We start from the raw sequence: 24,644 nt of genomic DNA, 5'->3' as shown, positions 1-24,644 counted from the left end.
TCATATTTCGAATTGAGCCGTGCTTAGACGAATATAAAACATATTAATTTATACTTAGACATAACCTAAATCCAACCTAATATGAACTATGAACAGCTCTAATCTCTACAAACTTAAACTTATTATCTTCCCATGAAAATGTGCTACAGGAGCATCGCAATCAGAGGGGGATGGCAAGGAAATCCTTGATGTGACAACTATATATTCCCTTTGTGATGGCGAAATCGAGTCATAGGAGCATATATTTGTTAACTATGATTACGTTAGAGCCACCTAGTTTGGAAGACTATTCTCGTTGAGAATTCAAGCTTTTAGCTTGGATTCCATATGAGATGAGATCTTTCACTGGCAACAAAGATGCGAGAGACAAGAAACTTCCTTGTACTTAATCCACTTAAAACTCAAGACTAGATCAGAAGCTTGTATTTTCTATCATTGAAGCAAACAATGAGAAAATGTTAACTTTCGGATATAGGAATCAAAGAGAACTGAAGAAGAGAGTTTGAACGTCATTTGGCCTTTGTCTCTTGCCATTATAAACAAGGGAGACGTAAGTTGGTTTGGAAGGGCAATCATTATAAGGAACAACAATAATATGATCATGATTTGCAGAAGACTTCTAATCTTTGATTCGTATGCGCAAGCAAAATATTCGATAATTAACATAGAGAAGAAATGAAGAAATATTGTCCAAGGAACATCAAAGACGAATTAAATCATCAAAGACGAATTAAATCAATCATTCAATGATATTCATGCAGGGTTTTCTCAAAACAAGCCAGACAAAAAGGAAAAAGAAAAAGAGGGGGAAAACTGCGAACATTCCTTTTGTGTTCATTTTGGAATTGATTTATGTACCAAAAAGAAAACATCAGCTTAACATAAAAATAATGATAATAATAAAACTGGCGGCTAAAAAGAACATGTTGTCCACCCATTTGATGGTTCTGGCAATCTACTACGAGGACAAAACTACCTCGTTAAATTTGATTGAGTGTTAATAAGAATATGGTTTACTCTTGCTTCAGAATACAAAAATCTTGGAAGAGGGGGGAATTGGAGTCCTCGTTAATGGCATATCATCTATGACTATGGCTAATGACTATATATAAATATATGAGAACAACAATGGAGGAATAAAATACAATAATTACATTTCACTAAGATGGTTATGGTGCCTTAACTTATTTGAAGAAGTAAAAGGGGAATCTAATCTAAAGTGAGTCGAAGCTTGTCTGTCGGTAACCATTCACAGTTTTCTGTGTTTTTTTCTTCAAATTTGAGATGCTACAGTGTGGACAAACGTACTCCAGTCCATCTGTTTTGGCATAATCCTGCATTTCACAATATGAATGCATATTAGAGATGTGAATTCAGGTGAAAATCCCGAATTGAACCGATCCAAATTTTGTCAAAATCAAAACCAACCCGACTGGTCTAATAATGAATACGATGGAAGTAGTTCAATAAAATAATAATTAATGCAAAGAGATCATTGCATGCGCCAAATGGAGCAACCAGCAATCAACTCAAAATTTGCAAACAATGATACCACTTTTCACTTTATACAAGTGTCCTTATAGCTTGGCTATCCACATTCATCTCTTGACAAGAAATTTTTGAGAAGGGTATACATACCTTAAAGGCTCCAAGACCCTGCCGCCTATCACAGCCGAAATGAGCCCACTCACCGCAAACTCCACAATTAACCCAATCGCCTGCTGCACTACTGTTACCATACAAAAACTCTCCAGTGTCACTACTATAAACAATTCCATATATGTATATAGAGAGAGGAAGAAAAGGACCTGTGACACAGCAAGCAGCATTCTCCATCTACATCATCATGAGCCAATTCATACTCTAAAAGGTAGGTCTCATAATGTCTTTTCAGAGTGTTGCCCACTCCCTAAGTAATTAGAGGAAAACAAGAACGAATGCAAAAACTCAGTAGAATGAAATGATGTACAAGTAGCATTGCAAGGGGAAAGCATTCATATGTCATTTGAAATACTTCAAGGATCAGAAATTGCAAACTATCTTTAAGTTAGGGAAAGCATTCATATGTCATTTGAAATACTTCAAGGATCAGAAATTGCAAACTATCTTTAAGTTATGCTTTAAGGCTAACAACGAAAACATACAGTCATTCTATTTGTCAATGTGTGATTGCGCATCTTCGAAAAAACTTGTCCCTTCCAATTTATGCCATTCCCAACATTGAAGCCTCCTCTTGACACCACCTGTATGGGAAATCATTTTTAAAACAATTTGTTTTGCCAGGTTTTCCTTCATATTTAGCAAAAAGAGTATCCTACCTCTCTATATAAGTTAAAAAGATCGAGACGCTTAGCATTCAGAATGGCATCAGGAAACTCGGCTAATCCACCTTGAGGAACAAGGCGAGTATGTCCCCGGAGAATCAGAAACTGCATTACATCTCTCAAGAATTCCTCCTGCCAGAAAATAATCCAACAGGAGAATAAATATATATTACAAGAACAAACAAAAAGAGATACTAAATTATGAAAGTTTAATAATTATTTTGCATCATAATGCAGCCATATTGGAAAAATCTTAACCCAAACTCTGAGAAGATGACTAACCTCTGAGCAAACCTGTATTGAAGCTCTACCACAACCGTGTTTCTTGAGAGGTAATGGATTTAAAGAGATGATCTGCTGGGCCTGGTAAGAACTTGACAAGGTTTTACGATTTGTAACCGGAGTAGGTTGCTTCACAGGAACTACCGGCAAGTTAACCTTTCCCTGGTCACCATCATATTTCTCCACTTCAAAAAGTCTCGAAAAGGGAAGCATTTTATGACGATGGGTGTGAGGAATTGGCCTCATAGCAGCAACATTTGGTTTCGGTCTTGGATTACCATTTATACCTTCCATGACATTACGGTTTAGAGGTTTAGTGCCTTTGCATGGTTCTGATCTTTTACGACTAGGTGCGGGAGGCACCAACCAGCTCGGAGATCTGGAAATTACAGAACTAGCCCAGAGGGGATCTTTTCCATGGCCCGTGCAAAAGAAAAGTAGGCGTTTGGCATCATCTTTTTCAAACGAAGCAACTGATAAACCTTGAATGCTAGCAATCCCCAGCATTACTAAACTGCGGTAGGATGCATCTGGTGCAAGTTGCCTCAAGACCTGTTAAACCATTTCCAGAAACAGATAATGATTTATCCAAGAAAAAAAAATATAACACTAACTCAAACAGAATTACCCTCATGAAGAAGGGCTTCACAGATATTTCTTCCAAGCATAATTCAGTAAAAGTTCCTCCTTCAAACGTTTATCCATACCTCAATCAAATTTATGGTAAAAAAGGATACAAAGTAACAAAGGAGTTCACATAAACATCCATGATAAAACATGAAACACACATGGATGAAGCATAAAGGACATGCATAGAGATATAGAAAAGTTTCAGAGAAGAATAAATTGGTTAAAGAGAATCACACCTGAGAAGCCCATGTGGGAACCTTCATAGACACCTCAAATACACTTGCTCCACAGGCGATCGAGGCTGATCTACGAGGCTCAGATGATGGCAATTTGCTCTCCTCAGAACTTGACTGTGCATGGACTAGCTTACTCTTCTCAATAAGCTCATTTTTTATATGATTTTCTAAAAGCTGAGGCAAAAAAACAAGAGTTTCATGTGTTAATTTAAGGTAATGACACTAGCAATAAACCTGAGCAAAAGTACTTGCCTGATCATTAAAACAAGTCTGTGCACTGCCAGATACTAAAAGTGATATGTGAGCTGAACTACAGGTTGAAAAATCACAACGCATGGTCACTACACCACGAGAAAATGTCCCCGCTTGAAGAGGTGGAGGGGGAGCACTGTAAGAATAGATGATGTTAGTATGACAATAATAAGGACACGCAAGAAACTTGGAGGTACCAGTAGGTATAAAATGTGAACTATAAAAGAAGCGATTGGAGCTACAAGCGCTCAACATCTAAACCTAAACAAAGCAAGAGACCCTCCATCACCAAAGGAACTGTAATTTAGCTCAAAGTTATCAATACCTTGCTCTGTTATGGAGCTTGCTCCCACGTATCTGAAACAAATGCCGCAGTGGATGTAAATAATTATATAAAACAGATTCAGGGTATTAGCACAGATTATTCTCTCACACACATAACATGCTATAACTTTATAATTATAAGAAAATAGGTGCTCTTCTCCACATGTTAGTATGAACATAAAACAATTTACTTTTATGCATGAATTATCATGGCATCAGACCCCATTACAGCTAAGCAATTGCACTTGCAACCTTGTACAACTAAATTTGGAGGCATGTACAGCAGTATTGATCTCATTCTTAATCTATTTCTTATGCATCTTGACTATCAAGGCGACACTGATATGTGCACCCTTGCAAATTGGTGTTGGTAAAACGCTGATGCCGTAATGCTGTTCAGAGAGAATGTGGTAAAGCAAGACCAACTAGAATTATCATTTGAAACCATTAGGAAAAGAGGATGAAGATATGTAACTTTTAAGGTAAAAGGGATCAAGGATGGAGGATATTGTGCTGTCATCAGCATTAAAAGCTCACTAGGTGTCATTCTAAGTAACATAACCCAGATGCAGCCATAACTAATGTAATCTCTTAAATAATGATATTCAAAAGATGGTAGTACAAGCATATAAGCCAAAACAGGGAAATTATAATATAAGTTCAAGAGGGAAAAAAAAAAGGGGGGGGGAGACATTTGAACAAACTTACTTCTATGCTCAATAGGGCATTAAGTCCATCCTCCAAAGATCTCAAGAGGAATGCATCCTGCAGGGCATACAGTTAATAACAAATAAATACAAACTAGGATGAACGAAGTATATGATTATGGTTCAATAAAGGAAGAACTCTCAAACCTACCAATGAGCAAGGAGATCCACAAATGAGAAACCTCACTGTCACATCATCATCATATAACTTTATGGCAGGAAGATTTTCAGGGGAACTTTCTTCCTCTTCCATATCTACCTCCAATTGAGGAACATCAATCCTAGGAGGCTCGCCAAGCAGGCACGGTTCTGGCTTAACACTTTGTTTCTGACTATTAAAAGAGATAACATTGTCGTTCTGCAAACAGTATAATCTAAAAGACGCATGGGCAAGTTGAAATGCATCCCATGTGTGGCTACATGAGCTGCAATAGACCAAAACTACAAAACTTTAGTACTCACTTCAAGTAAAGCTACTTCCAGTTTGTAGATTATATTCTTCAATAAGCCAGAAAAAGGAACGCATAATTTGCCTTATCAACCAAATTCACAAAATTAACTAACACGCTACAATCACTATCAAGGACGGTAGGGAAAATAATCATGCTTTATCTATAATAATAAGCAGAAGTAGGAGATAGTACCTTTGTATCACTGACAACAGTGCTTGACGAAAATGGGAAGCTGCGTAAGGCGAGAATGTATTTTTCCAATATATAACATAAGGGACTCCCTGCCAGAGGAAAAATTACATGTCAACAACTTCAATAAAAATATAAAGAAGCCTACTGAATACTAGCTCAATTGGCACCGATGTTGCTGAAGACTCCTAAGGTTAGCGAATGGATTTAGGCGCGTAAGGTCCTCCTCAGGTGAATAATTAGTTAGAGGTTTGCGGAGTTAAGGGTGGTTTAAGAAATTTATCAAATATATATAACAAGTTTCCATTTGTTCACTTTATGATCATGATCAATAACTTTACCTTGGAATGAAGTGCCTCAGCCAATTTGTCACCGTTGGGAGTCTCTAAATAAACCTGCACAAACATTTGAGAATAAATCAACCAAACATAATAAACTTCAAATGAGCACTGAAAGTCTGAAACCAGCAAAACTAGTAAAAGGAAGTATAAAACAAAAGGAAACATGCATGAAACAATCCCATCGTATAATTTCAGGGAGAATGGGATCAAACTATAAACATTATTAAACAAGTACTACAAGAAAATCATGTCTCACTAACAGTGGTGGGCAATGTGGAACCAAAAAGTCCGTATAAAGCTTCTGGAGTGGACAAGTGAACATCTCCACAAACCAGATAACCAATTTCTTCACTATCAGCATTCTGCTCTCCTTGTAAGTAAACAACATTTGGCTCAGACGATTCAAGAACTCGTCGAACCTCATCGATGCTAGGATTGTTCAGAAGCTGAACCTGCATTTAAATAAGTAAAAGTGCAACTTTATAAGAAGTTCTGCTAAAATGTCAACAGTTAAAAAAGGTTAAAAACTATTAACACGATTTATATACCTCCAAGCGACCTGAAGAAGCAATCTCTGGAAATGGGTATCTGGACTTATCATTAGAAACTGGCTGCTTCTGTTTATTATCAGAAACTTCACCACCACAAAGAATAGCAAGGAGACTGCAATGGTTCCTTGAAGACCTTTGAGCACTAAACATCATTCAAACATGCCAGACTCAGCAAGACCCAAACTTGCCACTAAGTGCAAGGCACCAATGGCCCCTTTAAGAAATCCCAAAAACCTAAAACATTACTCTGAAATCAAATCAAAACCCTAAAAAGCCAACTGCAAATCTTATTACTCGAAACCTCTGATTTTCCAAAATTCTATCACAGAGCAAAAAGGAACTTCACTTTGTATTTGAGACACTTGAAAATCCCTAAAAACCAAAGGTGGAGAGTTCAAAATCTGAAGAAAACCCACCGACCCAGATGAAATAAACAAGGGAATCGAGAACCCGAATGAACAAAATTACCAAACCAGACGAAGATACCGAGAAAATTTCTCAGGAAGCAAATCCTTCCAAAACAAAAATCGGAAAGTAAAAAAAGAACCCTAAGTTTTAAGAAGAGTCAGTCTCCCAAATAATAAAGAAATCTCAAATAAATAAAAAACCCGAAATGACACATCTTTATTCCTTCTTTCACTAACAATCCCCCACTAGCACCGCCTTTGACAAAAAAATTAAAATCAAAAACAAAAAAAAAACCCAAAATCAAAATCAAAATTCGATTAAAATCAAAGTAAATTAATTAAAAATCAAAAAAGCCCAGCCAGAGCCTCCCTTTTTTTCTCTTTGTTGTCAGTATGTATTTTTAATAACTACAGTTTCCCAAGTCAAAAAGAGTGAATTTGATGAACCGTTTGATCAGGAAATCCACAAAAAAGGAAAAAGAAATGCCCATTTCTTAATTGACTTTTTAATAATTTGTTTCTTTCAAGTTACCGTGCTTCAAAAGATATCATAACTAATGCATTATACTCGTTCGCAAACTTTGAGGAGGTGAAAAGTTTCTGTATCTGCTTTTTTGTGTTCTTGAATACTATACTTCAAAGTCCAATACAACCGGAAAACGTTCATTAATGAAGGGTATTTCTAATTTCTTTTCTTTCTTTTTTTTGTTTGGACATGTTCTCATTGTCCAAGCGATCATGACGGTGATCATCATGGGTAAATTTGTGTTGGGATTGAATGATATTATTTACTGAGACTTTAAAAGCCCCGAAAACAAAAATTCTTTTCAGGTAAATATGTTCTTCGTTCAGCACTCGAACTGCTCGCTTTGTACGAACTGGGACCCAGTTCCCTGGATTTGACTCCCCCACTTTCTTTTTCACTCTTCTTTTCATTTGGTTTTATTCTCAATTTCATCTTTTTATTCTATAAAAACTTAATAACTTATCTTTTATTACAATTTCATCCTTCAAAATTATTGATCTCAACATCAGTTGTTAAGTAAAAAAATTAGCAAAAACATAACCATAACAATAATTTATCACCGGCTTTCTGATCCAATTAAAAATTTATTAAAATTTCAAAAAATTTAAAAATTCCGGTTCAATCGATTCTTAACCGATTCAATCGGTTTTTTATTCAATTTTTACCGATTTTCGGTCTAATCAATCCAAAGCCACTTTTCTGGTCGGTCTCTCAACCAGCTGGTTCTGCTCGATTCAAACAACACTGCAATTTATATTTAAAAAATTAACAAAAATCAACGGTAATCAAATTAACTCCTTGGTTTTTATGAGGTATATAAATTACAAGGACAAAACTTTGACAAATTAAAATATAAAGATTAATTTTTTGGGATGAAATTTATAATTAAAATCTTAATTTCTACAACAAACTACTTGCCTTTATAATTCTTGGATTATGTTTTACTTAGGATTAATTGTATCATACAGTTTTAAATTATAGGTTAATTCTAATTTGGATTTTTAATTTTAAAATATTTTAATTGAATTTTTAAAGTATTAGTATTGTATCAATTAGGTTTTTTGTTAATCAAGTCATTAACTTGGGCATTAAATGTGGATCAAATTTAATATGAAGGGTATTTAAACACAACGATCCCAAAATTTGTGTACCTACTATATGAATAATTTGAATCTATTGCATAAAAATAAAAATAAAAACAACCTTCCTAAATTTTATTAATGTTGTCTGTTTTTTTAGCGCTTTAGGTTCAAACTATCAACATAATATATACACGCATGTATAATTTGATTCACATGTTTAAATATATTTTATGTCAATTTCAAACAATCATTTACAGACTAAATTGATTATTAATATTTTAAGAATTCAATTACAATATTTTAAAATCCAAGGACTAATTTAAAATCTAAATGATAGTTTGGAGATGTTTAGCAAAACTAACCCTTTCTCTTAGCAAGTTTTTCCATGAACAGAATTTCACTAATCACGGAAAGATTACATGTTAATGAATATAACATATAATAAATAATTAAAATGTAAAATTTAAAATTAATTAATAATAACAGATATAATATGTATAGTATTAAGTTGGTTTTGAGCTGACTTGTAACACTGAAATAATAATAGTAGTCATTTAATAAAATGGTATATTAGTCATTTCCTTACTGAGTCGATTCCTGATTAACCTATGACATCATCTCAGTCAGTCAGGGGTTTCATTAATAGTATAGAAAGACATTTTATGTTAAAAGTTACTTGTTTTAAGTTTATTTAAGAATTATTGTTGGTGTAGTGATAAAAATTTGTTTATAAATCCAATAAACACAAGTTCAACACGTAAATTTTAGTTTTTTATTTAAAAATATGAAAAGATAAGAAGGTCGTCAAAATAATAATAGTCATTTAATAAAAAGATATATTAGTAATTTCCCAACCGAGTTGGTATCGATTAACCCGTGACACCAACTCAATTAAGGGTTTTATTAATAGTTTAGACTAGTATAGATATCTTGATGGAGGTAATAAAATACGCATAATAAAATTAAAATGTAAAAAATATTAAAATAAAACTTTAATTGAGTGATAAATTAAAGGTTTTACTAATACAATTAATGTAAGTTCAAATCCAACTATATACATATTTTTATTGGGCCTTTTAAATGTGAAAAAGATTAAAATAGCCTCAAATAATATTACTTATTTTTATTACGGAAGGACATTCTCATAATTTACTAATAGAGTTGGTGCTCATTGACTTGTAACACTAACTCATAAATAATTTAAATAATAATATAGATGAATTTTAAAATTAGTTTGCACATATTAAATAATTGTGTTTTGTTGAAGTATTTTACTTTTTATATTTACATAAGGATATAGTCATGGAAAGGTTTATATGTTTGAAATTAAAGTATTTTATGGTTAACAACTAATTAGAATTTAAAGTGATTCTATTAAATAAAACTAGAATCAAATATCATAAAATTCTAAACTCTAAATAAAGTTATTATAAGAAAGACTTGTTTAAATTAATTTCTTAATTGAGTGTTAGTTTGGTTGATATTAGTATTGTTGCTAGTATAGAAGGATGTAGATTCCAGTGTGCTTAAAAGACTTTACCCTCCTATTCAAGAGTTGGGGTGAGATTGTGACAGGGGCGAAGTCAAAACAATCTTTTAGGGGGGCCGAATGAAATTTTAATTTTTTATAGTCTATATCTTTATAATTTTTAAAGGATTAAATCAAATTTTTATAATTTTTGGGGGGTAAAGTACAATTTTACCTTTACTAATTTAAATTTTAAAAAATTTTAAGAGCTTAAATAACAATTTTACATTTTAGGGTGGACCGGGTCCCATGCCAGCCCCCTCTAAATTCGCCACTGGATTATGGGTAATTATAAGCATTGTATCAAAAATATTTTCATGCAAGATATGGTAACATATCAAAAAATAAATTATTAAAATCTCAAAGTAAATAAATAAGATTTACGTTTAAATTATACTTTAATAAATTTAAAATATTAAAAATGGTATTTGTCATTTATTTAAAGTTATATATGTTGAAAACATTAAGAAAATATGGCAAAGTTGGCACAACCAAATTTAAAAAGAAAAATTAAAACAATATTTTTTCATCAAAATCTAAACTAATGAATCTATCAAATAAGAACTTATGTATGGGAGATAATCTTTGTCCCAATAGACCTTTAGGAAGGTGTCTAGCCTTTTTGATCAACTTGAACTGAAGCATAATGTGTTTAAATATTCTACCAATTGATCTTCTCTACTATTTTTAAACTTGTAGATGTTTAAAGAGTGGACTTTAACTTAAAAAATTAAACACAAAACAAAAGCTCGATACTCTCAAGGAGAGTCTTTGCACAAACCCTTATAGTATGTTTGGTTGGTTGTAATGGCATAGCCATTACAACCCTATTCTATGAGCCCCACCTAACCATCTGTGCCCTATTACGGGCTTATTACATTACGAGCATGTTTGGTTAGCCAATACACCCCTAATCAGTGGGTCCCACTTAAGCCCCTTTTATTCCCTTGTTTTGTTCATGGTAATGATATTACGGGTGTAATACATTCCTGACTTAATCGGTGAAATCCACTGATTCGTAATACATCCCCAAAGCTCAGTTTAGGTGCTGCTTCCTTTACCCTCCCTGTTTTACCCTCCCGATTGGCTTCCCCATTGCGTCTCCTCTTCCTTCCTTCTGCCTTCTGCCGATTTGCTCCGTCTGTCTCTCAAGCTTTTCTTTTCTTTTTCTTTACAACCAGTCAATGTCAGCTCGTCCATCGACCGCTTCGACAAAGAACAGAAGTGGAACAGTGAATTTTGTTTTTTAATTTCATTTTCCCTTCAATTAGATTTGATTAAAACCTCGAAAACTTCAAGGATTTGATTTCAAATTCGAGATCATTCAATGGTCGCCTTTTCTTTCTACTCCTTTTCAACCCTACGTTTATCAGGTAATATTTCCTTTTTTTTGCAAAACTCTTTTTACTCTTGTATCGGTTTTCTGTTTGTTTCATGATAAATTTGAGGTAAAACTGAGGAGACTCAACCTTGTTTCTTTACAACTGGCTTGCATTTCAATGGAATTTAGGTTATGTTATGCCATTTGATCTGTTATGTTTAACTCGCATCGTTGAGAAATAATGATCTGTTATGTTATGCCATTTGATCTGTTATGCCAAAAACCCCTGCTTGCACCCAGGCGATGTGCGTGTATTAAGGGCTGTCAATGTACCTGATTTGCACCTTATGGTCGATTGTGTTGTTTTTACATAGAAAGGAACCAGGTACGTAAAGGGCATACTCTACGTTTTCTTGCTACTCTGAGAAAGTGTTTGTTCTTCATTATACTTTGCAAAAGTTGCCTTTTATTTTGTTCCTACCGTTTTAGTGTATGATTCTAGCTTCTTCTTTTTTGTCCCTTATTGGTGGACTTATCATTGATTGTTATGCTGTAGTAAAATGCATGTTTCTTTTCTTCTTGGTGGAACTTGTTGAGCATTTCCTTTACAAGCAGAGTATTACTGAATTGTAGATTAGCTATACCTGTATTCTTTTGCATATTTGTGTTAAATCCTACCCAATTTATGGAAGCTATCTGGTGCTTCTCAGTGTCTTTACACATAATAACAAGATGGTAGGCTTGATTGTATTCTGTAATATTTCACAATGCATGGTGATTGTATTCTGTCTCTTAATAATTTCCAGCTCCTTTTTTCTTAATTGGAAATTTATCATTTCTTTACAAAATGGAATTAGGAGGTTCTGTAATAAATTTATCATTTCTTCAGTAGTGAAGATTCTGGCAGTTCCCTTGGAGTTTTGCATTTTTTCTTTTTATTTTGGTTTCTACCTATATGAAATTTGTTGTTTACTGCAGGCTGCTGAGGGTTTTTGCCGCAGATATGCTGTTCCACTAGATTCTTTGTTCAGAAAGGCAGACGGTGAGTCAATTTTGATTCCTGCATAAGGCTTGAGTCTCAGTATTCTGTGCTTCATCTATTTTCTTAATAAAATTACTTAATATGACGCGTTACAACTTACAATCATGATAAAAACATCAAATAGGAAGGAAAACAACAGGCATTGCGTATTTCTTCATTCATGTCATGTTGTAAAAGAAGTGATTCTTTTTTTTTGGTCAAACGCAAAAATGCATCTTACGTTCTCACTGGTATAAATTTCTCAAATTCAGAGCAATGAATTTCTCAAATTGCATCTTACATTAGAAGCCAAATTTTTTCAGCAACATACTTGTTCTGGTTCTTTTGCCCTGGTCTTTTTTTTTCTCAACCCGTTCTGGGTATTATGAAAAATATGCAGTGAATAGAGCAGTCCCATAGTAGCAGTGTTTGCTTCTACGGGTGTACCAGAATTTCTCTTATTTCTGGAATGCATCTTATGTCTCTTTAGGTACTTATATTGTCTGTTCAATTATATGCAGTCTCGTTTCGACATCTTAAAAATACATTCTAGAAGAATGAATTTGATGAAAGGGATTGATCTAAAGAAGATTGCTGAGAAGATGAACGGTGCTTCTGGTGCAGAGCTTAAGGTATGTTTTCAGATAATAAGATGTGCTTCTGGATATGCAGACATCTTGCTTCCATTCAGAATATGGTTGGCAAGCTGTGAATAGCATCTTTTCTTCTAGTTTCCTATCTCCTTCCCTTACCCCAACTCCCAAACCGCATAGAGAGATGATTTATTTGATGATTTATTAGTACATAAGTTGGATAGTCAGACCCAAGGCCTTAGGCTTGTGATTCTTAACTGGTTTGTGTTTGTGCTAATTTGTGAAAAACTCTATTCCGTTTTTTTGCAGGCTGTGTGCACGGAATCAGGAATGTTTGCTTTGAAGGAAAGGAGAGTCCACGTAACACAAGAAGATTTCGAGATGGCGGTGGCGAAAGTAATGAAGAAGGAGAGCGAGAAAAACATGTCCTTACGGAAGCTATGGAAGTGATTATGTTTTATTATTTATTGTGCTTTCGCGGTTTTGGGGTAAATTCAACCATGGAAACCCGACTTAATATATGAACAATGTATAGAATATTATATTATTTGCCTGGCTAGTACTACACACGTCTACTTTTCTAGACAAGGTAAGAGGACATTTTATGAAATCATATTTGCTAAGTTTTGGATTCATGAGAGTGTCATTGGCAAAACTAAACTGCTTCTAAAATAGTTACTTTATGAACAGGTGACAATAAATAATTGTCTTGCTGTTACTATATTAATCAAGAGAAATTATTTACCTTTCGGGTAGATTATGTACTTTATAACAGTCATTGCCCTTACATTAGTGGAACAAATTATTTAATAATAATTATGTTAATTTATATTTTACAAGATCATATATTATGATTTGAGTAAATTCATATAAGAATATTAATTATTAAGAATTTTATTAAATTATATATTTTAATTATAATTATTTAATAATAATTATGTTTAAATATGATTAAATTATTTATTATTGATATTAATAATCTTATTAAAATTTAAATAACAATAATAATAATAATTTGCCAAAACAAATTTCTGCTAATTATTAAGAATTTTATTAAATTATATATTTTAATTAAAATATATTTAATAATAATTATGTTTAAATATGATTAAAATATTTATTATTGATAATAATAATCTTATTAAAATTTAAATAACAATAACAATAATCATTTACCAAAATAAATTTATGCTAAGGGTATTCTAGTCATTTTAGTTTTTTCCATTATGCTATTACAGCTCTATTCCATTCAACCAAACACAAGATTACTATTACGCCTCTATTCCATTATATTTAACCAAACAGTTAATTTACTATTACACCTCTAATCCAATAGAGCAAACCAAACGCACCCTACAAGTGTATTCTCAAAATTGGCTGCTTAATGGCCAATTTCTATTCCCTTCTAAAAGCAGCGTTTAGCTATTCCTTCCCTCTGTTCTGATTTTCTTTTTCTCATTTTTCAATTTTTGCCCTCAGCTTCATCTTCTGCTTCTGTAACTTTCTTTCCAACCATCTCTAGGTTTCCCTTTTTTGCCATTGATTGCAGAGGAGACATAGATATTTCATTGATTGCAGAGGAGACATAGATATTTCCGGTAATTTTTATTTTTTCCTTCTTTATGATTTTTCTTCTTTAACGTTTGGGTTATAATTTTCCCTTCTCTCCTCTTTGTTCTGTTTCTGGGTTTTCAAGCTAAAAAAAACTTTCAAAAGCTCTCTCATGGAAGGTCTTATATCATGATTTCTTATTATGGTTGCCTTTGGCTCGTTAGCTTGCTCAACCTTGTTTGGTGTTTCGTTCAGGTTTGTGGGTTTTTTCCCTCTAATTAATTTTAATGAGTTGGTGTTTTTCTTGAATCTGATTATTGGATCCGTTAGACTATGGTTGTTTCCTTGACATGGTTGCTTTTTATTTTTATTGTAGAGCAAATTGCAATGGAAATTACTGTAAAAGACTAGCTGATATTGAAAAGTAAAATTAATAATTGATAAAATGAAGGAATTGCTAAAATCTGACATTAGTTATAGACAAAATCTAATTAGTCAACTTATAAGTCAGGCATTTTGCATCCAAATAACAATGTACTTTCTTGTTTTAATTCTTCACTAATTTGTTTAGTTGATATCCAAAATACTCTTTTTGTTCTTGCTTCTATGAGTCTGGGACAACGCAATAAGTAATGCTATTTAAATTAGTGGAATGTAACTTGGGTGTCTTGGTCTCATTAGACAAGGTGCAAAAGTTGTTCGGCAATTTTTTCGCATTGTAAACTTAAGAACAAGATTATTGGACAGGAAAGCTATCTAGTATGAGTTTTTAAGGCGATGCTCCTTTGATGTTGTATCTAAGAACAATGCAGAGAAGCCAATAATGAAAATATAGATCAATAGAATGGAAATATGTATAGTAAAAGCCTTCTTTCTTGAGCTTGTGTTCGATAGCTGTGTCTCTTTTAGTGTGGCATGAGCTAACATCTAACTCATTTACCATTATGAATGGTCAATTTTCCCTTTTTCTTAAGTGAGAGAAAATCTGTTTACTTTATGGTCAATTTTCCCTTTTTCTTAAGTGAGAGAAAATCTGTTTACTTTATCCTTTCACGTATGAATTGTATCTTAGTGATCATTACCAAATAGTGTTTTCTGCTTAACATGGCTTATTTGAAAATGATTTCTGTTAAGCAGCTGGGCATCTTATTCTTTGATAGTATGAATGAGTTAGGTTAGTAAACTATATGTTTTTAGGAAAATCATAGCCATCAAGATTAATGAAATATGATTGAACCCTGAAGATCATAATTCTAGTTGACAGTAACTTTATTTCTCCATGCAGGCCTGGGAATGCACTCCTGGAAAGGAAATGGCATGGAATATCTTATCATTGTTCACAACTTCTGGGATGCTATTCCTGGAAGTTAGCTTGTTGGCATTTCTACTGCAAGGAAATCATGCTAGTGGGTTGCAAGCTTTGACACGGACATTTGTTATTTCAGGGCTTATTGTTGGTTTGGACTTACTTCTCAAGGTATTTATTTTATTCTTAAATATTTCACCTTTCTTGGAAGTTGCATATCTATTGCTGGTGAATCAGATGGTGGTGAAATAACATTACAGGTTCTTCCTTCCTGCAAACTTTACTATTAATAGCAGAGTCACCATTCTTGTGGCCTATAGTTAGATCATTGATCTACTTTAACTTCTTAAGCAATCTCAAATTTGAAGTATGATCGTGCATACTTGTTTTTTAATTGTTTTCATTTTCTACTATGGAAAACACATGATGTTGTTCCCTTTAGTATTTTTCTTGTAGTGAATTCTTTTAACATTTCTCTGTTGATGCTTTATATATTATGATATTAATATTTCAATGTATGTTTTCCCTTCTTTAGGCTATTTACCTATTTGGATTCGGTGTGCCCTTGTTCATTGACAACTCTGAACATCCACGTCAGATAAAATGGGGTTTGTGGGTTGTTCACAGGCTAGTGCTGACTGCTATTTATGGCTCCATACTGTTTATGTACCATTCCAAGTGGAGAGAAAGGTAACCTGGTATGTTCATCTAAGTTACTTACATTTTTTGCAAGTTGCTTAATCATAGACAAATATGTTGCTTATTTGTCCTTCTGCAGCAAGACCTGCATTCTACAAATATGTTGCCTTCATGTTCGTCTTGAATGCACTAGAACTGTTTGCTTGTGCACTAACTGGAAATGGAGCTAGCTTTGGGTTTTGGTAAATACAAGCTTGTTGCCAATTTATAATCCAAATATTATTTATATTAGTATATTATGTTCCTTTTCAAACGGTTTTCTAAAGAGGTGTACAAAACACATTTACAGGTTGTACAGCGCCACAATCGTTTGCTACCATGCCTTTTACCTTCCTCTTCTGTATATTACTTTTCTAGCAGATTTTTTTGAGGTAATAATTTATTTTCATCTTCATAGTAAAAAATGCATCTGTTTAATTGATTTTTAGCACAGATTTATAACATGTAAGCGTGGCCAAAATATCTTTTAATGAATGCAGGAGGAAGACATGCATATAGAGAATGTGTACTACTCAGAGATGAAAGATGCTGGTTTCTTTGATGCTGACTGGGAGTAAGCATCGAATGAACTTTGAATTAGTAGCTTCTCTATACATAAAGCTCTGTAAATATAAAGTGCAGTTCAGATTGTAAAATATCTGCTCAAACGAATGATGGATCTATGTCTCAATATACCAGTATTGTTGTGGGAACAAATCCAATAATGTAGAATGTGCTTTACCTAGAGCTTCTTCCTAAAGATCAGTTAGCCCTTGATTTTTTTTTCAGTATGTACTATGTGTTATCAAGTAGATTTGAAGTTTGAATATCTACATCTAAATTATTTTCATTTCCAAGCAGAGATCTTTTCTGTTCAATTTTCTTGTAACAAAATAAATAGTATCATTGTGTTTGTTATTGTAGAATTCCAAGAGTCTAGTACTGATAGAATTTGATGGAGTTTGAATGGCTCGCTGGTTTGATGGAGTTTATTTTTAATATTTTTAATTTTTAATTCTGTTCAATTATAATTAACACTAAAAAATTATCTCAACAAACGAAACAAAAAAACGATGTAAAATGCTACAAACAAATCATGTTTAAAAAAAAAAGAAGATATTTAAAACACTATATTAATCAAATGGGTTTTTTAATAATAATTATTAAGTCATCAATTAATCAAATCCACAAAACACATTCTTTTCTTTTTGGGTGATTGATAAAGAAATGAATTTCAAGTTTTTATAGCATTATACATTATAAAGTAGATTATATATTATTTTATAGTATTATATATTATTATTTTAGTAAATTCATATAAGAATAATTATATTAAGAATTTTATTAAATTATATATTTTATTAAATTATATTTAATAATAATTATTTTAGATTATATTTTATAGTATTATATATTATTATTTTAGTAAATTCATTTAAGAATATTTAATATTAAGAATTTTATTAAATTATATATTTTTATTAAATTATATTTAATAATAATTATTTTAGATTATATTTTATAGTATTATATATTATGATTTTAGTAAATTCATTTAAGAATATTTAATATTAAGAATTTTATTAAATTATATATTTTTATTAAATTATATTTAATAATAATTATTTTAGATTATATTTTATAGTATTATATATTATGATTTTAGTAAATTCATTTAAGAATATTTAATATTAAGAATTTTATTAAATTATATTTAATAATTATTATTTTAAATTATATTTTATACTATTATATATTTTGATTTTAGTAAATTCATATAAGAATATTTCATATTAAGAATTTTATTAAATTATATATTTTATTAAATTATATTTAATAATAATTATGTTAAAATATGATTAAATTATTTATTATTTATATTAATAATCTTATTAAAATTTAATAACAATAACAATAATCACCTGCCTAAAAAAATTATTCTAAGGGGTATTCTAGTCATTTTAGTTTTTTTTTCCTTATGCTATTACAACATCATTCCATTCAACCAAACACAAGAATACTATTACGCCTCTATTCCATTCCATTCAACCAAACAATTGAATTGCTATTACGCCTCTATTCCATTACAGCTCTATTCCATTACATCTCTATTCCATTACAGCGAACCAAACGTAATAGTAATTCAATTATTTGGTCGAATGGAATGGAATAGAGGCGTAATGGAATAGAGGTGCAATGGAATAGAGCTGCAATGGAATAGAGCTGTAATGGAATAGAGGCGTAATAGTAATTCAATTGTTTGGTTGAATGGGATGGAATAGAGGCATAATAGTATTTTTGTGTTTGGTTGAATGGAATGATGTTGTAATAGCATAAGGAAAAAAAAACTAAAATGACTAGAATACCACATAGCAGATTTTTTTTAGGCAGGTGATTATTGTTATTGTTATTAAATTTTAATAAGATTATTAATATAAATAATAAATAATTTAATCATATTTTAACATAATTATTATTAAATATAATTTAATAAAATATATAATTTGATAAAATTCTTAATATTAAATATTCTTATATGAATTTACTAAAATCATAATATATAATACTATAAAATATAATTTAAAATAATAATTATTAAATATAATTTAATAAAATTCTTAATATAAAACTAGATAAAGCTAAGCTCAATGAGCAGCAAATTCTCTAAAAGGAAATAAATGGTAGGATCCTGACTTACGAAAATTAGATTTCCAATTTTTTAAGCCACTTCACTTGTTTGATATCATAGTAAATAATTTACCTTTTTACACTACTTATAATAATAAGTTTGTATAAATTATTAACAATAAATAAACACCATAATTAACTTGAACCCTGTATTAACTTGATGGATAAAGTATTTATCACCTCAAATGTGATTTGGGTTATCACCTCAAATGTGATTTAGGTTCAAATTATACTCATAGTAAGCTCAAACTTTTATTAATGCCAATGCCAACACTACCAAAACCTTTTGGACAATTATTTCGAAGATTTAAACCAACAAAAAGAAAATCAATAAGTAATAAAACCATAGAAAATAAAAGAAAAACATTGCCTTTGAAGCACATTCAATTGAGCACTTGATTCTCTTTGATATCTCCCTGATTTCTTCATCTTTATTCATAATATCAAACATAGGCAAACACAACGATAACTGTAACCCCTCTACCCCTACCAACATTTTATTGAACTATAACTAACATAGGATAACTAGTTGACCTCTTAAAACAGACAAAGACCAGACCCCAAACCAAACCAAACTGCTAAACAACAAAGCAGACATCATTGAAAAGATCCCATCCCCAGATTGCATCATTTTCAATTTTTAGAAAGGAGGAGCATAGAGCTGGAGAACCTTCTGCCAGGACGGTCTGCTGCTAATATCATCCCACTAAGCACTCACATGCTTCCTGTTGGTTATCATGTATTCCTTTCCCATTTGACCCACAAAGTACTGAGTAAATGGCAGGTGGCTCAGGTCAGCAAGGCTGAAGAAATCACCGGCCAAGTACTTGTTCTTTGACAGCCTCTCCTCATAAATATCCAGAACTTTGCCTAGCTTTTCCTTGCTTTCCTTGATCAAATTTTCATCAAGATGGAACCCCATCTTGGAAGCAAACATCAGATGTAGGGTCAAAGCATAAATTGGTGGGTTGAAATTGTGTGCCTCAACCTCTAGCCAATTTTCCACTTGACCCATTTCCTCTACTGTCTTTCCCAGTAGATTAGTCCCTTGTGATTTGTATTTTTCTGCATAGTACCTTATGATTGCACGGGATTCTGCAAAAACCCAAATTGTAAAAATCATCATTTGGTGCTGTTTAATTATTATGAATATTAAAGTAAGAAAGATTAGTTTTTAAGAAAGTGGTTTAGAATGTCATCTTTCTTTGCTAAAGAATGAGCACTCACAAATTGAAAACTACAGAAACCATTTTCAAGAAAAATACAGAAACCATTTTCAATTGAAAACTTCAACAACAGATTTACATGCAATTGCAAAGCCAGATAAAAGGAAATATGGAAATATATATTACCACTAAAGCCAGATTTACATCCGAGATTTTCATTTACAAACTAGATACAATTCAAACTAGTCCAATAGCTTTGTACCTCAATTAAAGTTTCAGTTATAATTTCATTACAATGAAGAATAAGCAAGAACAATCAGGCATGGAGCCTGGCGCAGGTCTGCACTCCAGCAACTAGAACTGGCAATATCAAACCAAAAAAAGAAAACTCAAAGGCAGTATCCCTAAACCATAAATATAATATGCCATATGATTTAAATGTAAAAACAACCCAAGAGCATAAAATTTGCAAATTTTGTCACAAGATGCAAGGGACAGTGCACTAAGTTGTAATAACATCCAATAAGTATAATGATAAGGGAAATAGCCTAGAGCGCAATATAAACAGATCACAATCTAAACTTCATGCTTCATGGACAATTTTCAAAGCTAACTTCAACACACGTAAATTTTCTTCTTCTTTTTTTTAAATCCAGAGCACAATATAAACAGATCATTCAAGAAAAATACAGAAACCATTTTCAATTGAAAACTTCAACAACAGATTTACATGCAATTGCAAAGCCAGATAAAAGGAAATATAGAAATATATATTACCACTAAAGCCAGATTTACATGCAACAACACAATGAACTCTCTACTTCGGCAAGATGGAGAAAGAAAATGCAAGACCATAGACATGAATAAACTGTCTCAGCAAAGATCACATGCAAGAAAGGGTTTAAAACAAGAAGTAGAAGTAAAAGGGTACAAAGCATATTACCTCGATAATTTTTTCTTTTTAGAAACTAAAGAAACCTACCAGAGAAAAAAGACCCTAGGCAGTACAACTGCACTGCACCAAAAGTAAAAAGCTCTAGTCTAGATAATTAAACTCTTGGAGTCTTCCAGGTCTCAGCCATAAAATTGAGAAATACTTGCCTAATTTCAAAGAGAGAAAAAATGCCAGCATTTTTTCCATTAAAATGTACATTGACTTGCCCTTTTATCATGTCAAGGTTCATCAACTGTGCAGAAACAAAGCAATAAATTCGAGCATGCAAACTGCCAACACTTCTTAATATCTCTCAAGAAACCATAGTTAAATTGCAACTCTTTTCCTATGCAACAGAGGAGTCGCCTGATTGTCATTCTAAAGCTGGAGAAGCTTTCTAGAGGTAGAAGAACCAATATATAACATTCATGGCTAATTAATATTAACCAGCTGCCATCACATTCAATACCCAGATTGATATCATACTTGAGACTCACATTAGCACACAACTCTGCATCCTCTCCCCCCCCAAAAAAATGTAACCATATCTAGCACATATTTGGACATTGATATTAGGAATAGGATCCTCTAAATATATGAAAAATTTTCAAAACAATGGAGTATACCCATATCCGGCACTCACCACCTAATCCTAATCAACATAACATAGACCATAATACATGAAATTGTCACCTATCATCTTGGTTATGGTCAAACAATGGTGATTAATGCCTTCCAAGAATAAAGAATGGTCCCGGCTACAAAAAGCCGAAACCAATATTCTTCAATTTTGATACAACAATAAAAATCTAACACAAAGAAGAAAACATTGAAATCAAAATCATAATATTCTCACAAAACTTTGAAATCAAAGCCACCCTGCAATCAAATAGAACTCCCCAATGGAATAAATGACTCAGACCACAACCATAAATCATAGGAAGCCGAAGACAATGTTGAAGCAAAGATTCATACCTGAAATCAGCCTCCGATGAAGCAGGGGTTACAAAAATCGCAACAAAGAAACGACAGAGAAATAAATCCACTGAAATATAAGAAAAAAAAAACATTGATCTGAAACCAAAATAGAAATGAAAAGGCAAAGACAGACAAAGAAAAAGTTTAAGATTCATACCTCAAAATCAATCTCCAATGAAGCAGTGGATTTCAAAAACCACAAAAAACAGATTCTAGCGTGTGTGTGTTTTGGCCTTTGGTTACCCAAAGCTAAAAAAATGACAGGAAAAAAATTCAAAAGAGACCGAGAGAGAGAATCAGTAAAGAAATGGGAGGAGATTTCGATTAAAGAGATATTGTAATGACCCAATATTGCCCGGCCCGATATAGATAATAAATAAAACCAATATAAAAACAAAATTAAAAGTCCAAAAAACCATAGTGTCCAGATTGCAAATCGACACGGCCCAATAAACTAAATGCTAGGTCCAAATCACCTAACCCTAACCCAACACAACATTTTTTTCAATCAGAAAACCCTAACATCACTGCCCTCCAACCGCCGCAACAGTAGCCTCCCACACGCGCGCCTCCACGCCACGCTCCTCCGTACGACCGTACCTGCACACAAGCAAATAAGAAAAGATGAATAAAAAACAGTAACAAAAAAAAAGAGCAAAACATATTTCTTTTGTAATGGTTTTTCATTTTCCTGGCTATATAAAAGCCAAAAATGCATTGTAAACGTTTACAGAAACACGCATGTTGAAATACAAAAAAAAAAAAAAGCAAAAGTTTCGAAAAGGTGATTTGGTTTTTTTTTTCTTTCTTTTCTTCTGTCTTTTTTTCTCGATTTTCATTTTCTGTTCTTATTAATCGTGTGAAAAAAATAGTGAGAGGAAAGGAGAAGGGTTTACCTTTGCTGGTGCGCCGCCGGAATCCTCGTCCATTCTGTTTAAATCAGAGTCGGATGGGGATCCTAGGGTTTGAAATAAAAAAAAAAGAAAGGAAAATGGGGTATTTAGTTTTTTTTTGGTCAGTTTGAAGAATGGAAAAATGCTCTGATTTTAGGGTTATAAGTGGGCTTTATATGGTGCATAAAACGGCACCATTTAGGGCCTGCTTCAGTGGCTCTAAAACGGTGCCGTATTGACCCTGATCCGTGCGCGACCCGACCCACTCCTTAGGGGATTCGCGTGTTTTGATTAATGGGTTATTTACAACCCTGGTCCCTCCGCTTTTCAAGCGAGCTTCAATCTAGTTCTTTTATCTCTTTTTAAATTTAATATCTTATTTCATTTTTCTTTCATTTTAATCCACGCTAAAGACGTTGCGTTTTGGGGGAAGGGAATATCTCCCATTCGGTCCCCATATTATTCGCGCGTCACGATTTCCCCCTCCATTTTGATTTATTTTCATTTTCTCCCCCGAATTTCTATTTTCATTCCGATTTAATCCTGATTGATATTTTTTCTATTAATTAATTTATTATTATTTTTATATTACTATTTATTATCCTTATTACTATTATATTTGATAATATTTCTATTTACCTATTTATATGTTACTTTATTATCTACTACTATTTTTAAACTGTTTTTATTATATATACGCATATACGTAATATATGTTATTTAATTTTAAACTATATATATATTTTTTATACATATATATAACTTCATTGTAATTATTTTTACCTCACACTCATAATTGATTTCCTATAATTATAGTTATTTACCTTAAAGTTGTTTCTAAATATAATCTGTACACTTTTTATAGTTTTATAATATTTATTTTAAATTCTCTTCTATATCTATATATTTTAAAATTTTATATGATAATACTTTTACACTGTACCCTTATATAAGTATATAATTTTTATTAAATTATTTTATATATGAATATATGATTGATTTCATATTATTATAACTATTGACCTTTAGTTTTCTTTCGAATATGTTTATATGTTTTTAATCAATCTATACAATTTATTTTCAAACTCGACTTTACATATTTGGTTTATTTCAACCCTTTTGCTAACATTATTATATATATCTATATTATTATTCATATTATTATGTTTTTGTATTTAATACGTAATACTTGCTTAAGTCAATATGTATATTGTTTTGTATATTACATCTTTGATTTTATATTTGTGCCATTTCATGTGTGTTAATTTACCTGATGTCTCAATTACCCTTTTTTTTTCGTAATTTGTATGTGATGTGAGATAATTGCCCTTACGTGAATTGTATTGTTTGCTTGTATCTATCGCTTCTTTATTGATTATTCGCGTACATTTTAATTTATGAATCACCACTCCACGTTGTGCGCTATTATTTCATTGTTTTTAAGACTAAGTTTATCATTATTTAAATATCGAAATTATTTTATACCAAAGTCTTTCAAAATAATGAGACACCCAGAATTTGGGATCTTCGAAAAATTGAGCCCTAACGTATTGGGTTCCAATTTTTCTCGTTGAGTCCAAATAATCGAGAATGTTCTTTAATTAAAACATAAATAAAAAGCTCATTCTCAGGAATTCGACACATTGTGTCCTAACGCATTGAATATGACATGTTGTCTTCTCGA

General features: G+C 32.0%; 2 protein-coding genes and 2 non-coding genes across 6 annotated transcripts; 2 read left to right on the top strand and 2 right to left on the bottom strand.

The window, feature by feature from the left end:
- Positions 1-945: 945 nt before the first annotated feature.
- On the bottom strand, positions 946-7,324 carry LOC105773463 (AT-rich interactive domain-containing protein 4). 2 transcript variants are annotated; one of them, XM_012595406.2, is made up of 15 exons: positions 6,286-7,324; positions 5,998-6,189; positions 5,738-5,791; positions 5,400-5,488; positions 4,907-5,180; positions 4,757-4,813; positions 4,050-4,081; positions 3,725-3,860; positions 3,473-3,646; positions 2,607-3,158; positions 2,319-2,456; positions 2,145-2,243; positions 1,809-1,909; positions 1,639-1,729; positions 946-1,334 (listed from the first exon to the last, which is right to left on the bottom strand). In XM_012595406.2, exons 1-15 carry the CDS (start codon positions 6,439-6,441, stop codon positions 1,215-1,217), a joined length of 2,265 nt encoding a protein of 754 aa, XP_012450860.1. In that variant the 5' UTR covers positions 6,442-7,324; the 3' UTR covers positions 946-1,214. The 2 variants fall into 2 exon arrangements, with proteins under 2 accessions (XP_012450860.1, XP_052488700.1); XM_052632740.1 differs by having other exon boundaries at positions 5,994-6,189; positions 6,286-6,434.
- Positions 7,325-12,026: 4,702 nt separating this feature from the next.
- Positions 12,027-13,401, top strand: LOC105773464 (uncharacterized). Its single transcript, XR_001127067.2, has 3 exons — positions 12,027-12,194; positions 12,695-12,805; positions 13,076-13,401. It is a non-coding gene; the product is annotated as an uncharacterized LOC105773464 (transcript).
- A 765-nt stretch (positions 13,402-14,166) lies between these two features.
- LOC105771781 (protein CANDIDATE G-PROTEIN COUPLED RECEPTOR 2-like) lies at positions 14,167-17,158 on the top strand. 2 transcript variants are annotated; one of them, XM_052632207.1, is made up of 7 exons: positions 14,170-14,364; positions 14,463-14,572; positions 15,603-15,794; positions 16,159-16,313; positions 16,406-16,504; positions 16,612-16,693; positions 16,802-17,158. In XM_052632207.1, the coding sequence occupies exons 2-7, from the start codon at positions 14,507-14,509 to the stop codon at positions 16,877-16,879; spliced, it is 672 nt and encodes a 223-aa protein (XP_052488167.1). In that variant the 5' UTR covers positions 14,170-14,364; positions 14,463-14,506; the 3' UTR covers positions 16,880-17,158. The 2 variants fall into 2 exon arrangements, with proteins under 2 accessions (XP_052488168.1, XP_052488167.1); XM_052632208.1 differs by lacking the exon at positions 14,463-14,572 and having other exon boundaries at positions 14,167-14,364.
- A 2,184-nt stretch (positions 17,159-19,342) lies between these two features.
- On the bottom strand, positions 19,343-23,078 carry LOC105771780 (uncharacterized). Its single transcript, XR_008196750.1, has 4 exons — positions 22,964-23,078; positions 22,225-22,667; positions 22,065-22,134; positions 19,343-20,084 (listed from the first exon to the last, which is right to left on the bottom strand). It is a non-coding gene; the product is annotated as an uncharacterized LOC105771780 (transcript).
- Between the last annotated feature and the right edge of the window lie 1,566 nt (positions 23,079-24,644).

Source organism: Gossypium raimondii, chromosome 6 (genome assembly GCF_025698545.1).
Source record: "Gossypium raimondii isolate GPD5lz chromosome 6, ASM2569854v1, whole genome shotgun sequence".
NCBI lineage: Eukaryota > Viridiplantae > Streptophyta > Magnoliopsida > Malvales > Malvaceae > Gossypium > Gossypium raimondii.
This window is presented reverse-complemented; position numbering and strand designations above follow the sequence as displayed.

Excerpts from the sequence above, each read along its gene's own strand:
- LOC105773463 (XM_012595406.2), bottom strand. The coding sequence starts at position 6,441 with ATGATGTTTAGTGCTCAAAGGTCTTCAAGGAACCATTGCAGTCTCCTT. Across the intron at positions 6,190-6,285 it reads CTTCTTCAGGTCGCTTGGAG|GTTCAGCTTCTGAACAATCC; the intron begins GTATATAAATCG and ends ATTTAAATGCAG. Across the intron at positions 3,647-3,724 it reads AGACTTGTTTTAATGATCAG|CTTTTAGAAAATCATATAAA; the intron begins GCAAGTACTTTT and ends TTTTTGCCTCAG.
- LOC105771781 (XM_052632207.1), top strand. The coding sequence starts at position 14,507 with ATGATTTCTTATTATGGTTGCCTTTGGCTCGTTAGCTTGCTCAACCTT. Across the intron at positions 15,795-16,158 it reads GTTTGGACTTACTTCTCAAG|GCTATTTACCTATTTGGATT; the intron begins GTATTTATTTTA and ends TCCCTTCTTTAG. Across the intron at positions 16,314-16,405 it reads CATTCCAAGTGGAGAGAAAG|ACCTGCATTCTACAAATATG; the intron begins GTAACCTGGTAT and ends TTCTGCAGCAAG.